Source organism: Anser anser (genome assembly GCF_964211835.1).
Source record: "Anser anser genome assembly, chromosome: 13".
NCBI lineage: Eukaryota > Metazoa > Chordata > Aves > Anseriformes > Anatidae > Anser > Anser anser.
Genome location: NC_139734.1, coordinates 18,612,247 through 18,629,325, shown reverse-complemented (window position 1 = coordinate 18,629,325; position 17,079 = coordinate 18,612,247). Strand labels below are relative to the sequence as shown.

Below are 17,079 nucleotides of genomic sequence, written 5' to 3'. Positions count from 1 at the left end.
CATGTGTTAGCACACTCTAGACCATCAATGGAACGAAGGTGCAGACTGGAATACTTTTAAGGTAGGATTAATATAATTTGTGTATGAAGATCCTTTATGTCATAAAAGGGTGGATAGACGGTAGGTTGCAACTTAATTTTCTGTTATTTCTTTAACTAAGCGTGAAGCACGAACTATATCTAATTGCATCACTAAAACTGTACTTTTCTCATTACATGTTAAAATTTCTTTAAATCAATAAATTTCAGCAAAAAAAAAAAAAAACACTTTTCTGTAGATTTTTTTTTTCTTTCTGCCAAGCTTTGTTGTAAGGTGCTCTAAGTATGCTGAGCTACCGGGTCCTAACTGCCTCAGACTGATCGTCAAAAATTTGAGAGTATCTTTAATCTCAATTTCTCTCTACCTTAATTTCTTTAGTTCTAGTCCATCACATATTTCATCTCACAAAACCTCTGTGAAAGCAGACTCATTAATATTAGTGAAGCCAGATACCCCAGTGATCAATGTTATAGAAGAGGTAGTAGAGAGATGAATAATTCCCCCGTCAAGAGGTGAACAGATCTGTCCTGAGAGTTGAGTTTGATGTGTGCAATAAAAATGAAACAAGTCACACACTAATGAAGACACACTAACAAAATGAACTATGCATTAAATGAATTCTCTGCACACAATACCATAGAATCAAAACCTGTATCATACTGCAGACACACAGAGACCTCAAAGGTTACAAAGAAAAGCTTAGCTCAGGCATTCAGTACTCTCTGAGTACTTGACTTTTTAAATCTTAACACTGTGTTCATCCAAAGTTAGTGTGTGAGAGAATATATGTGTGCACACACGATTCCTACTGATTGGTCAGTTTGCAGATTTCTACAGCATATGGGAGACTGTACATACCATATTTCATATTTTAAAGATTGCAAGAAAAAAAAAGTGTCAATGATGGCAATTAAAATCCATTGTGCCAATATAATACACTGCCGTAGTGTGCTTATGACTCTTGTTCTTCATTTCCTTGCTTTCTTTGAGCTGTCGACATCTCTATAATTAAAAAAGGTTGAGAACTACCTTAGAAATAAAGACCTAGAAAAAAACCCAAGCACCTCTGACTCTCCCGACTTTAGGCACTAGCATGTAGATAATGATACTATGGGGGTAGTAATGACAAAAGCTACTTATCGCTTGTTTTGTCTTAGCAATCACCTTGGATTCAGGCTGTTTTCTTTTTACACCACAATAAATAATACTGCATTTAAATAAGAAAGCAAAAATGAGATGAGAATGCATAAAAGAGTAAATTGTGTATGACCCAACCAATGAACAGTGCAGACAGTACATGTTTGGAATAAAAGTTGAGGTAGTTAGCTCCCTCTGAAAACTAATGCAGGGCTTATGAATAACTCCCAGGAATGAACAATGGCAGATAAATGGTTGTTTCTGCCATCGCGGTTTAGATTCTTAACCCTCTGAAAAGAAAGACAAATTGCATACAGGATTTTTAAAAGCCTTGATGGAATTATCCTCATGTTTCTCTTAATATTCCTTGAGGTAATCATCACATAACTCATTTTTAAATGAGCAAAAATCTCTGCTCTTTTTAGAAATAGTTTCAGTGTGAAATGCAGGAAAGACAGTCTTATAAGAAACATTTCTTCTTTTTCTTTCTTTACTGAATTAGAAATGGGTGTATTTAAAGGGCTTCTCTGGTTCTGCATATCATGGTATCAAAAAGCTTGAGTCTGCTGAGGCATGAGGAGCATTAGAGTGATATAATTTGCAGGATCACTGTGGATCTGTACTTTGCATTCCTGGCTGAGGAGTTCTGAGCCAGGAAGTTCAGATAAGAACAAGCTCAACACATGTCTGCCTATTCTCCACCTGAATGGACAGCAACAAAGGGAATGAAGAATCAAGATTCAGTTTTTCTGTAAAGTGTAAACATTGCTAATAGGAAATTAAAAGGAAATAAAAATTAAAAGGAAAAAAAAGCAAACACAAAGAATCTGGAGCACCTACAGGCAATCTGGATGTGCACACATCTTTGAGTGCAGCAGGTATCCCTCAATTGTATCTTAGATCGGATTGTAATGGGAAGACTTTTTCTCTTACCATATTGCTTCTAACTCATCTTCTTGGTGCTGAATAGCTGATGTGCAGGTTAATGATCATTTTTTGGGGGTGCTCTTTTTGGTGCTTTTTGGTGCTTTTTTTTGGTTTGTTGCATTGTTCTATGTACATGAAGTCTAGAATCAGCAACATTTATGTACCACTGAATAATGTGATTATGGGTTAATCGTGAATAGTACTTACTGTGAATGATGTTCAAAAATAATCAAAGGTAGGTTCCACTCAAAATTATCACCTGAACTGGAATTTACTTAGATGTCTGTTGGTTGCCTCACATAAGTTAACAGAGATGTCTATTAACTGCATCACTTGAGCATGCAGATTAGTTATTTTTACTAGGGGCCCTGCTAGTTAACAATCAGTTAGTGTACAGATCTTCCAGAAGTGTTTTATTTTTTAATTAAGCTGTCACAAGTAGAGAAAACATTGCAAAAGTGATATGACTTTCAAGGAAAGTTTTTTTATTTTTCTACAGTATCTCAGGACATAAAAGGATATAACATAATAAATAGAATTTAGAATGCTTTCCTTTTTTTGCAATCTTTCCACATATCTAGTACTTCTAGAAAATACCTTTCTGAAAAAGTCAGAATCAGTCACTTCAGAAAGTGTCAAACTCAAAAAGGTTGTTTATTGTCTAGAGGAAATTTTCAGAGAGGCTGTTGTTATTGCCTTCAGTGGGAGATAGAAGTTTTTACTATAAATATGTTGCTTAATGAGTTGACTTTTCCAATTTTTAAATGTTCCTTTTAAAATATTTTAAGAAGTCTCAAAAAATTCACATTAGATATTATGAAAGATGAAGCATGTACTGCCAATTCTTTTTTTTTTCCAAAAGTTTAGTTAAAAGACACCTTCTGGAGGTAAGAACATGAAAGAGAATATGTTTGCACACAAAGAATGAGTGTCAGTTCAAAGATACCTGTAACCTTCCTATTTAATGAACACAAACTAGTCATAGCTCTGTCTTATAATTGCAGTCAGACCAGCAGCAATCTGAACTAATGTTATTCTTTCTTCTCTCAGTGCTCTGATTATGGTGAAAAGACAGCAAATGCTCTGCGAAACTAGTGTGCCTGAGATGAGGAGGAATAACGGTAATTCAAAACTACAGTAGAAATTGTGTATGGCGATAAGATGCAAAACATAACTGAAATAACATCTAGTCTGACAGAGATCTAAAAGAAAATGCTGCATTCTGATTCTTTTCAAAACTATCTTTTAACTCCTGGCTAATTTACCTCCACTATTTTTTACAAGTTCATTTGTCAGTAACGACTACAGGATTTTTTAGTCATTTTCCCCTTCCTTGCCTGAGCAACTGAATGCTATGGTGAGCACACCAGTTTTAAAAATATTTTATTTTATTTATTTATTTTTTTCCTCTGAGTCTCATGGTCTCATGGTACATAATAAAAATCTTATTCGACTGTATGATATTTTATATCTCTTTTTAGTCTTATATATCACAAAGATACACAAACATGTACTGTGTTCAGTTGAAAATTTGAGAAAATGAGATACAAAGAGTTCAGATGCTTGAGGTCACACAAGATACTCTAAGTAGATTTAGAAATACTCATGGTCTCCTGATTCTTGTTCCTTACCTGTTATTAACACTGCATCCAGCTATACCTTTTCCTAGGATACAAGACAATCAGAAATTCAAACTGCATTTGAAAAGAATATTTTGAAATCAGAGTTGTTAAAACTTTACTCAAGGCATAACTAAGGTAGCAAAACTTTTATTTTTAAGAAACATTATTTTTTATCAGTCTAACAATAATACAAAATATGTATCAACTCTGATGATTTTTATATTCATAATTAGTAAGATTCAGCTAATAGAGAGGTACAGTGCAATTTGTATTTATTGGTGAAAATCTTCCTAATGATTACACTGTGGTTCTGAAGATTGAATTCAGTGCACTGCTCCTTCAGTAGTCTTATTCACTAAGATTAAATTTACTAGTGGTATTATTATGATCTCTTGTTGTTTTCACTGGAAAATTTTCTCATGCTACAAATATTTCAATAGTTCTTTCATGTAAAAATATTTTTTACAGTCCCTATATTCCTCTATTTTGATAAAGAAATGAAAGAAATTTCTACTAGAAACAATATCATGATAAGTTTTCTTTGAGGTCTTTTTTATTACAGCTGTTAGAAAATTGTTAGATGAAATGCCTGTGACAGTGAATACAGACTTGTTTCTTACTGCATGTCGAGTGTTTTACTCATAATATCTTAGTTATACATTTATACTTCATTAGAACTCCTTCATCACCTATTTGCTGAATAACCTCAATAAGCAATCTGCCTTCATTTACCAGGGCTGCTAAAAAAATTATTTGATCTTAATTGTGTGCTACAGAATTCCACATTTTCTCATGTGTTTTAGGCTTATTGGTTTTAAAGCAACATGGCAATCCAAGTGTATATTTTTTTGTGTATGAAATACCTTTGCAGACTCCTGTCTTTAGAATGCCATTATTCAAAGATGAAATCTGTATAAATCAGGATGTTTATAACATTTTCCATTTGCTCTCCTCCACTTTTTAGTACAATTGTATAGAAAGTAATTTCTGTTAAAGGAATTTCCGTATCTGAAGAAGGATTTTAAAACTTTGCAAAGCTCATAGATTGTGATCATAGTAAATGATGTCATTGTGAAGAGCTTGTGTCTGAAAACCAATCTTACAGTTCTGATGTACTATTGATATGCTTAATGAAACTAAATGAGGTTTTAGGATCTTTGTGCTTGTTTACACATGTGTACACAGGAAAATTAATGCAAATGAGTTCTGAAATTATCTTAATTCGTTTTATCTTTAGTTTAGTAGTGAAATAAGCTAAACTAAATTAAGATCATTTTAATTTTAAACAGGAATATCTATACAAGGACTTAGGATAATGTAATTAATCCACTTCAAAGTTCATCCATTTTAGTTAATTCCAATTAACCTTCTTGAGGATTGTAATGTTGGTAAATTTCTGTAAATAGCCTATCTTTAAAGTAGTAATGTGGATGAACAGGAGTAGTTCTGGCAACTCTCTCCAGAATGAGAGCAGAGAATGACTTTGCTGAAGATTAGACAGCTCACTTTCTGAGGAATATTACAAAATTTTATCAGACTTAGTCTTCTGAGGAACAAGCCAAGTACCCCAAATGCTGCTCGATTTACATAGCTCAACATGTAGTACAAAATACTGTAACTTCAGCATTGTCACAAATATGAGCATCCTACTTTTTAAGAACTTATAAGACTTATAAGCATTTGTATTCATACAAATGTACACTTCTCTCATCAGTTCACTAAAGTGACATTCCTTTTTGATGTGAACAGATATATCCAATTGTGGTAGTTTTTTTTTTGTTTTTTTTTTTGTTTTTTTTTTTAATATTGAGAGCCTGTTTCATTTTTTCTTGGTAATTATGTCGATTGAGTGAGACTGTTAACTTTAGAAGACTGTTAGCCCTCATGATTCATCCTGAATCCTCATTGCAGAGAGTGGGTTCTGATTTAAATGAAAGCGAGGCCTACATTATAATATGTACATCTTCTTCTGTTACAGTTCTTTGGGATTTACATCACTTCCAGTTCAGGTAATATGTTTGGAGATAGAAAAATTCTGATGCAAAACCCAAGTAAATCTGCAACGTTGATCTAATATGATCAAATGTTTTGCCAAACACGAGACCTTTAGAAATTTCTGGCTTCACGCTCAGATTTTGGATCAACTTTGCATTCAGAGTACTGTCAGTACTGTTCAACCATACTTACTAATTTCATTATCTGATCTTGTCAGATTCAGAATTTTATCCTTTTTCCTATCTTTTACCCTCTATGTCATATACAGATCACAAGTCACTTATTCATGATCACTTACAGTATGCATACTTGTTTATTTATGCACAGGAAATAGATCATGGAAATCACTGGTGTCTAAAGAGAAAGCATTTTTAAATTAAATATAGTCATTTTGTCCAACATTCTTTTCAAAGTGAATTACCATTTAATTGCACAGTGTTTTTACTATACTGCATCTAATATTACATTGCTTAGTACTACAATTACAGGTAGGATAGAAATATATGCAAAAAGTGGAGTGAATCTTCAGGTCTGTTTCTATGAGAACTTTTAATGACTGTTTTATCAAAAAGCAATAAACTGAAAATTTATAAGAAAGTTCTATCAAGACCTTTAACTTCAAGCCTCCAGAATCTTCTTCTCTACTATGATCTGCCCAAACATATGTCAGAATAGTATCTAAAAACAAACTTTTTTTTTTTATTTTTTTTTTAAGTTTAAATGGAATCACTTAATATTGGACAGGTTATATTCACACACCTTACTTGAAATTAATTTTACTTTATTTTCCAAAACTCTTCCTCTCTTCACATATTTTCTCTTCCCTTGAGTGATACCACGAACAGCTTCTCTCTCTTTCTTGCTCTAACTTACTGACATTTACTCTTTAATCAGTTCTTCCCATTAGCAGAAGCAGATTTCCACGTGTTTCTCTGTTTTCCTCCCTTCAATATCCTATGTTCATGCTGGATGCTTCAGCCTACAGGCTAATGATGAATTTCTTTTGAGCTGTTTATTTCCTTGTTCAAGTTTTCATTTAATCTATGGCCCTACTACAACTTTTCTCTGCACCAAAACATCTTCTCTTTACTATTTTATTGGACACTCTTCTTTCTTTGAGGCAAGTTGTTTCTCCTTTTCAGTGAATGTATTTAATAGTGCCATCAGCCTTTTCTTGCATGTCACACTCCCTGTCTTTTGGACTTGTTTCAAACTTCTCTCAAGTCTGTGCTCCCTTCTTGTTCTTCCCTTGCTTCCATTGAATGTTTTATATCCCTGCATAGATATATATATAAATGTTGTCATTTTCTTCTGGGAAAAAAAAAACAACACTAAAAAAGTGATAACATGAGGTGTATATATATGCCATCCTTTTGGTTTGACATTCTTTTCTCCATCACAAATATCCTTCATTACTTGCACAAGTTTCTCATCTGCTTCCTATTAGGACTTCTGCTTGTCCTATCCACATTTACGTATACTTTTTGCACTTTCATCTTTCATTTTCTTATATTTCCCTTGACAATAAAAACATGATTAAGTGTTAAGCTTCTCAGCCTTTAAAAAAAAAAAAAAAAGACCTCTAACACTGCTTCCATTTTCTCCATTCTCTTTGTTTTATTCAGTATTCTCATTAAGGTTGTTTGAAGCACTTTTCCTCACAGTCTCACCCCACACCAGCTTCTGCAGTCAATTGAAACTACTGTTTCTAAAGTTTTTAATCACACATTTTTAGCTGAAAGTCATTCTCATCTTACCTGAGTGATGAGATGCTTTTAACAGTCAGCTATGTGCTTTTTGGATATCTTGTCATTCCTTGTGTTTTCTTATTCCATCCTGCTACGTAATTTGTCTGCACCTGTCTTCCATCTGTTTTACTGTTTTGTTCTTTAAGAGCACACATCTTTTTTGTTTGGCTTCTATTTGTAGGGCATAATTTTGGTAATAATACAAATGATAAAATTTTAAATGAGCTTAGCTTTTTTCTTAAATCATATTGTTTCACTCAAAGAAACTAGTTTAAATAATGCTGAAAAGAAATTTGCAAACATACAGAAATGGCTTATAGAACGCAAATGGTTAAAATGAAACATGGTGCCAGCATTAACTATTTTAGCCACCTAAAATTCACAAAGAAAATACTTAAAATTCCTCGAAGTCACAAATGATCCCAGATAATATCTGAAAGTGTAAGCTAAGTATCATTTCCAGGTAGTGTAACCTGTCAGGTGTACAGGAACTATAATAGCTGAAACTCAGTAAGTTAATTTGCATTTATGTGCATTGCTTCTTCAAAGCTCACATGAAAAAAAAAAAAAAAAAAAGCTTAGTGGCTCAATGTGGGTATGTTATTTCTGAATACCTAGTTTTTCAAGTAGAAAAGCATTAAAGTTCTGTTTATTTTTTCTCCTACATTTGATGATTTTAAAGGAAAAGGTTGTACTTTTCAGAAAATGTTGGTTTGCACCATGCATGTTATGGTATTGTAATAATAGAGCCATAGTAGAACCATATAGGTACTAACTTGTTGCTGGAAAAGTAGAAAGTTCAAAGACAATTTGTTTCCTTTTATTTTTTGGGGTCTCAGCAGGAGGTTTGTTTTAAATTAGTTATCCATGGCAATGAAACAGGGTTATAGCCAATAAAATTACTTTTTCCTGATTTACAGACAAGCTAAATTTGACTTCCCTTGTAAATTAGGCCTAGCTATAGGATAATAACCACAGCTGCCTAGAGGCTGTGTAATTTTTTTATCCAGTAATTACAACTCTACATTATCTTCTTTTTATATTAGTGATGTTCCATCACATAAGTAAAAATGGGAGACAAAAAAGTGTGGGAAAAAAAAAAAACACTTTATTCTACACTATTTATAGCAAGTCATTCCAAGTAATAGTGGTGCCTTTTCCAGCAACTTTGTTTAAAAAAAAAAAAAAAATCACTTATGTCAAATTCCATAGATAGAAATCCAATATTTTCAAAACTGCTTGAAACTGCTTGTCTATGCATATTTTTCGCCAATACCTTTGAGAATTGTTCAGCAAAATCCAGCAGATGTCTTTGAAAATCTACCATGGAATATCATGCAATCTCTATACAACAGAATCTCATTGTATACACAAAATGTTTCCAAAACACTTCATGACAGGGGAGGAATGAAATGGCTTGTAAAACATGAACTTCTGTTGTTGACTGGATTAAGCTGTTTTAATGAAAACAACATACTGCAATTCTCTGATTTTTAGTGAAAGACCATTACAGCAGAATGGAATTTTGTAGCTAATCTGAGAGGTCTGACACTACACAGAATTAGCTTAAATTCTGTTAGTCTTGTGGTCAAAGTAGGTAGGTATGTCATTTTTAACATATGCACATACAATTTTAGATGACCCCAGTCTTCTAAACATTTTTATTTACAATAAGATTTTGAAACTATAATTTCATAAACTGAAAACTTGAAATTTTGTATAGTCTTTTAGTGCTTTGGTTGACACTGTGTACACCAACATAAGCATGAGACAACCATTGCATATGAGTTTTGCAAGCAGAATGACCCAAAATAGACGTCAGGAAAGACTGACTATTTTTGCGTCTGTTCTTAACATTAAAATGTTGTTAAAATGAATATTGTTTGCAGAAATACAGATAGTGAGTCAATATGTTATTGCATGTTCAAGAATGTTTTTTTTCATTCATACTTTTCCACATGATTTGACCTTTGATAACAATAAATTTTGTTCTTGAACACTGAGGAAAAAATGTTCTAAGGTTAGTCCATAATAAAAGAGAGCATAATTTAGAAGTAAATTCAGGGCTCATTAGAGATTCTCTGCAGTGGCAATTAGCATATGAGACTTTTTATATAAAGTTAGGAAAGAAAAACAGCTATGCAATACATATTCATAAAGCTATATCCATAAAGCTAAGTCTGAAGTGTAGGATTATTGCATTAAAGTAATTCAACTTTTCAATGAGAATGCCCTTAAACATCAAATAATCATTTCTGCAATCTTTATTATTATTGTCCATATATGATTCAATAATATTTTACTTAGAGACTAAGATTAAACTCATGACTCTATAATCTCCAATACTATATTTTTGCATGGGACCTCAGGTAGAAAATAATTTACTTTTCATTTAACCTTAGATAAAACCTAACCAATTATCTTCTTTCACAACTAATACTGATTTAGAAATGAAAACAGCAAGAAAAGCCCTTTCCTTAGCAATAAAGGTTCACTGTGAAGAACAATGAAGAAAAAATCTTTTATTACAAGTATAATCAGACTAAACAGATTTTTAAAATATTTTGTTGCTTCAAACTTTAACAGAGAATACTATCTCCCTGTTTCCCTTTCAAGAAAATCTTTGCTATGGCAGTAACATGGAGTAAGTAGGGAATCGTATGCAGGGGCTCAGGGAAGCAAGCCATGAGCCGGGGGGGGTGAAATGACTGTCCACAACAAGGCACCTTCTGATCCAACCTGTTCCCTGGCTTTAGACAGAGGTTTGGATCAGTTGTAGGTTATAGGACTACAGCTGGATATTAGAGATTTGTGTCGGGAGGGGAGGACTCTACTTTTATTATCCTCACTTATATGCAATGAAAACTGCTGCTGGGTCATCTTTTTAAAAGTTACAGTTGATTAAACATTTGAAAATATGTCATACAGAACTGGTGAGAAGTGAGAAGTAACAATAAATAAATAAATTATCACAGTTTGCAAAAAACATGTAACTAAGTATTGTGGTTTACTGTATACCAAGAATCCCTAGGGGGCCAAGCAAAGGAGGCAGCGGGCACATGGGAAGTACAGGCTCATGATGATGCTAGAGATCCAAAATGTACAAATGCAGATCATGAGTGGCCAGTTACTATTCAATGAGGAAATGAACATCTTTTAAGTATCTCATGGTGAAAAGAAAATATAAAGGGAGTACTAAAAAAGATGTCCAGTCCTTGCAAAACACACAAACAAAGGAAGAACAGAAAGAAATAACAGGCTCCAATTCTTCTCTGCTGACAGGGAGGCCACATATGCTTATCTGCAGCGGCAATATTTGATTTGCTATTCAGTGCAGATCGTTACTGCAGATTCAGTAATCATTTGTAAAGTGCTACCTTTTACTTTATGTTTGGGTTAAGTAAATTAGAACTGTTAAGAGCTTTGTGTGTCTGTATGTATGTGTGTTTTCTGCTGCAGCCTTTCCACGTGACAAGGTGATTGAACCTCAGCACAGAACCTCAGTCAGAATAAACTTGGAGGTAAAAAACATTATCTTGTGTGACTTTTGTTAATCTTTTCCTATTTCACAAATATGTACTAGTGTTACAAAATGTCACTTCTCATTATATTTGCAGAATTAAGACACTACTGTAGGAATATAAACAGGTGTCCCTTTTGATTGGCACCAAATAACGCATGTATTTCTTCTTGAGTTTTCCATCTGATTTATTCTCAGGATTTTCTAAAGGCATGGTTTCCTTAAGGAAAATTAAGTTGCTGTAAAATAGAAATAGGGAACGACTTTTCTGCCGAAAGTCTGATTTTTTTACACCACTAAAATAAGAAAAATGTAATTTTCACATCAGTGATGCAATTTAATTTGAACTTGAAACACTTTTTAATCAGTTCACAAGAACATAAAACTATTCCTCTACAAGCTTACTTCTCTCAGCAGCTGTGAGAAGCTGCAATTAGGTTGTATTTTCTGTGGGCTGACAACAGGAGGACTATAATCCTAAATCAAAATGACTCTTTTTAAGCATAAAGCGAACAGTATGCTTGAAATCCTCAAATAAAACTATGAAGAAGTGTTTCTGCTCCTTAGGTGAGAGAATACTACAATGAGAGATGTAGTAAGCAACAGGTTTTTAAAGAATGGGATTACAAGGTTTTCTGTAGCTCTTAGGAAACAGTGCACCTGTCAGAAATGCTGTTTAATATCACACAGCTGCAAAACAGTGAGCTGAATTCAACTGAAACAAATTATTTGGTTTCAAAAGTGCTAAAATAATTTGGAAAATAGTTTGGCGTTTACTAAAAATAACCTGAAACTAACTATATTAAGAAATGGCAGGATTTCATTTGTAATTGAGGTGAAATTAAACTTCTAAACAGGCAGAACTTCTGCATTTTAGTATGTCAGACTAAGTACATGTTCTTCTGCACCATAGCTCAGATCAGAAGGAGAAATTGATTGTTGTGAGGTTGTCATTGAGGAAATTACTACAGTATTTGTGTCATTTATGCTTAGTAGATATGATAGCATGTTTTTTGTTTGTTTTTTGTTCTGTTTTGTTTTTTTGTTTTTGTTTTCTGTTTTCTGATTTGGCATCTGCAGTGATTTACATTTTACAGAGAAAAAGAGCTCTTCTTACTGCCTTAGGTCAGAAAAAAATCACTATTTGTGCTTGTGAAAACTTGCAGTGTGGGCTAAAACTTTTGCCTAATCTCAGATTGTGCAGTGATCTTCCTGTGATGAGCTTTGTGGGAAAGGTTTTTCATAAGCTGGTCATTTGAAATGTGTTTCCAGATCTTTCTATCACACTGCAGCATAAAAAAACAATCTAAATCATCTGCAGATGTAAATTAATGCTTCCTTAGCTCAGGATCTGCTACCAGAATTTGTGCAGAAATTTACACATAGCCAGAAGGTTTGCTTTGCAGAAGCAGTTCAAGCTTTATTTTATATCATTGTGTGGAAGAATATGTAAATTGTAGAGGCACCAGACTTTTTTCTTCTTGTCTAAATGTACCATTTCAATTCTGCTACTGCCAGTTTGTCTGAGCACGGTTGGATTAGGTCAATACTTCACACTATTCCTGAAGCATCTTCCTTTTCCTTAGCGTCTTTTAATCGAATAAATTGTACTTTAAGTCAATACAGAGCAAATCACTGTATTTGGAGGCACTATTGCAAGCAAAGTCATGCAAGAGCCTCTTTAATTTGAAACTTTTTGTGGATAAGAGTCAGCCAAAATTAAGCACTGGAAAAATGCAAACAGAAGACTTTTTTTCACAGAATCACAGAAACATCTAGGTTGGAAGAGACCTCCAAGATCACCTAGTCATTTTTTTTCTTGAACTGTGTAAATATATAAAAACCTCCTGCATTTTGGCATATATTACAAATTCAGTTTTTATCTAAAAAACAACAACAACAACAACAACAACAAACAGCCCTATGCAACCTGAAGTATCGGTTTGGGAGTGTTTAATTATTGCCACTGAAAAAAAGAAAAGTAGAAAACCAGGTTTAAAGAAAGCTAGTTCCACTTTTTTTTTTTTTTTGCTAATATTCTGCACTTTAAAACAATTTCTTCTTTTTTTATTTCGTGTTTGACCCATTATTCTGATAATAAAAGAATCATTTTCTCATTTCATTATCAATTCTTGCATTAAAAATGATTATACAATGGAAAATAGTTTCATATCTATTATGTAAATCTTCATGATAGTGCTGTCTCCTCGTTAACAGTGCCCAGCATTCTGCTTATTATCAAACTTTTTTACACATGGTTGTAATTCTGTCAGACTGCTAACTACTGCTCAAATTCAGCATGCTAGGTAACTGCTGGAAGCTTCTCCTGGAAAAGCTTCAGCAATTTTTGTGCGATAATATCACAAAGATTACGCTGTGCTGTTAATACTACAAGTCTGCACAAGAGGACATTCTCTCCTGAAGCTTGACATGGAAGGTCCATGAGTCTTGCCATTGTTTGTCAGGAACAGTTTTAATATTTCACATTCAGGCAATTTGTTGGATACTGAAATACATTTCAGTTTCTTCAGTACCATTAAATTTATGAAAAGACAAAAATTCAACATACAACCAAGTCATATACACCTGCTGTCAGCTGAGACAGAAAATGGAAAAAGCAAGTAAATGAATAAAATACTTCTTTCTTTATGGTATTTTATTACTCAAAAGGAAACGTAGTTAACTGAAAGATAAAAATATTCATAACAATAGGAACAAAGCTAAGTTTATTTTTATTTTTATTTTTTTATAGCTGTTCCTTTGTGGTCTATTATCTGTGTTCATGAACGTATTTAGATTACATAAATCTAAATCACTGTTTATATATTGTTTATATATTTATATTTAAAACATATGCCTCAAAAAGTGAGTGAACACAGGGGTAGGACAAATATAATGGACACTGCTTTCTGAGACACTACTGCAGAATGACATCTATTTTTGGGAAAGTATGTATTTTTTGTACAAAAAGTACAATAAATGAAGAAAACGTACATAAAATGAACTTATCACTGACAATGGCATGAACCTGAGACACTTTCTTTTCATTTAACTGCAAATCAACTTCATACGATTATAACACTATTAAAGGCACCAGCCCTTAAATAAGGAAAAAAATAAAATCATTCTAAGCTTGTTATCAAAGTTTTATTAGTCTGCATGAAAAAAATACTACTCAAGTACAGTCTGTTAAATTACCAGAAAAATGATTCTGCTAAATATAAAAATTGTATAGACAGAAATCAAATAGCTTCATTAAATGTAAAAGCATACCATGTTAACATAGCATGTATGTTAATTATAACACCATCAGATATCTTCCAGATGGAATGGGAGACGGGGTAAAAAAGGCAAAATGGTACAAAAATTTCAGACAGGGTAGAATTTAATTGATTTTTTTTTTTGGAATGATAGAAGATATTACTAAAGTAACAAAGAGTTACACAAAATAATACATGACATGTGGACGCACACACAAATATATTTGGAGTTCTGTTGTCTTCTCTGAAATAGAAAACTTAATAATATTTTAAATAAGCTTATTTACATAACATATCCTAAAGTGAATATTCACGATCTTTAGCAGAACCTGTAAAATATTTGGCCTTTATAACTGAAGACTGACCTTGGCTCACATAGCCATTATGTAGGTTTGGCTATTTGGACAACAATAATAAATGCTGTTAGTTTGGACTTTACACATCATGCAACGATGCCGTGCAGCTCCTACATAAGCACCATAAGCTCCTACATAAGCACAACATAAAGCACCATTCTGAAGTCACTCTTTGGCAAGTAGGACCACAAGAGATAAAGACCAATGGCTTAAACATTGTTGCTAAAAAAACATAAAAATAAAAAGTAAGCCCACATTTGGTGCATGTCAGAGATAGGCCAGCTCTGACCAGTACAGAAGTGTGAAACAAATGTTTTCTTGCATTTGTCATTTTTCATGCCACTAGGCTAAAGCATCACACAGCAAGAGTCAATACATACCATATGAAGGAACAAAAATAGTAATTCATACCATGGGATGAGAGGAGGCCAGCTCTTGGAAGAATCTGTAAACCAATTTCCAGACTGTCATCTTTCACAATTGTTAAGATTAGGAGAAGTCTCAACTTGAAAACAATGCATTACTCTCAAATCTGCAGTATGCCAGAGGTTGCTTTATAGATCACGTTTTTCCCTTGCAAAGCCTCAAGGTCGAGAAAACACAAGAATGACCTGATTGCAGAAATATGAGGCTGACAGCTGCAGCTGTGTTAAAGCTTTCTGTCTATAAGTCTGTGCTGGAGGTGGCTAAGAAATGGCAGAAAGATTCCTTGGCAATACTAGAAGACGTGTCAGGGCACACTTCTGAAATGACTAAGTATCTATTTTAACATACTTTGGTTGTTTTCAATAGTGATGTTGTCACTCATGTCATATTTTAGTACATCAAACACTACATTATATAAAATAAATTTCTAATTTGGTAATAGGTCTTGAAGTCTGTCCAAAAATCTGTCCTGTCCTGACAGATATCATTATACCATAGTTCTGTCAATCTATGACATTCAGAATACATAGAAAAGTTTTCTCTCAGTTTACATACCACAGCCAAATAGGTATACAATAAAAGAATTGATGTGATTTATATTGTATATTGTGGCAGGATTGTGAAGTTATGAAGTAAATAATTTTAAGCAATTATTTGTCTCTGAGAAGACAGGAGAGCCAAGGGGAAAGACTTTTAAAAAACCTCAGTATTTATTAAATATTTCCTCAGGTTTCAATGACTCAGTCAGAACTGGTTTCTTAAGAATTTCATAACAGTTGTCTCAAGGAAACTCGTCTGTTAGATGAGCTCACTGACATCACACAGCTGAAGACTGAACTAGACTATATCAGTTGTTTCAAATAGTCGCACTAGGCTGCTTTATCAACAACCCTTTCAGTATGCAAGGGGTTCTGTGAAATGATCAAAGAATAGTGCAAGTGCTTTTACTACCCAATGATTTTTGTTTCTATTTTTAACAAACCCTTTGTATCCCCTTTCTAAAATAGCCATAGGGTTCTGTAAACACAGCATTAAATCTCAGTAATGGCATGAGTACTTTTTTCTTACTCTGTTGCCTGTTGGTATGCAAAAGATAGTAAACCAAAAGACACCCTGAAGGGTACACAACTTCTTCCCTGGGGAGGGGGAGGAAAGTTCAAATAGCATACAGCATAGGTGAAGGAGTCTTAGAAAAAGTATTTACTCCCTAATGTTCTGTCAGGTAAAATTGTGTAAGTGTCAAGGGGAAAATGACTATTTAGAAAACAGAATACTGCTAAAATTATATTAACTTCAGGAAGCAGAACCAAGAGATAAACAGTAAAAGAAGATGAAAATGGAGTTTATAGAAAATATTATTGCAACTTTGTGTCCTTTTTCAGTCTTTAGTAATTTTTTATAATGTTCTATACAACCTTTTTCCTATGAGTTCTTATGACTTAACAGGGAGAAATGGGGAATAGCCCTGTGAGACGGAGCTTTGAGGCACATGGTTCAACTGTGACCTCTAGATTTCAGCATTCAATAGAGTCATAGAAACTGCTGGTTGTTTTGTCACGTTCAAGAAATGTAGTGTATGCAATCACGAAGCAATCTTAACAGTTTTCATCTGTGCTTTAATAGGTAAAGGATAGTTCCTCCAGTAGATCATAAAAGATTCTGGTGTTGTTTTGATTCAAATCTATCAACAGACCAATAAATAAGATATTTTTCATCATTTCTTGCTGGTTTTAAACAGTTCAGGACTGCAGCATGTTCAGTGAAAAGTACATTATGTGCCTCTTGACATCTATACTGAACATTTCCAATGATTTTATATAAGTATACTGAACATTTCCAATGATTTTATATAAGTATGGTTTTATGAAACAACAATAAATTGGGTAATAGATTAGGACAATGCTATGAAGAAAAAAGAGGGGGGACTTACAGCTTGGAAAAAAACAACACACACACACACAAACACAAAATAATAACAAATCAAGACTTGTTCCTACTGGCATTTCTGTGGGGAACATTTTTAATGTGGTCGGAAGAAACATATTGTGA

The 17,079-nt window shown here is 33.4% G+C and overlaps 1 protein-coding gene across 10 annotated transcripts in view; it reads left to right on the top strand.

Moving 5' to 3' along the window:
• Positions 1-17,079, top strand: part of PCDH11X (protocadherin 11 X-linked) — a 490,740-nt gene that overhangs the window by 398,460 nt on the left and 75,201 nt on the right. Inside the window, exon 7 of one of the 10 annotated variants that reach the window (XM_083797765.1) lies at positions 3,154-10,903. The exons of the other annotated variants lie outside the window; for them this stretch is intronic. Coding sequence (XP_083653891.1) covers positions 3,154-3,161 — 8 coding nt within the window. The 3' untranslated portion in view covers positions 3,162-10,903. Of the gene's footprint in view, positions 1-3,153; positions 10,904-17,079 lie in introns of those variants that run through there. 10 annotated transcript variants of the gene reach the window in all.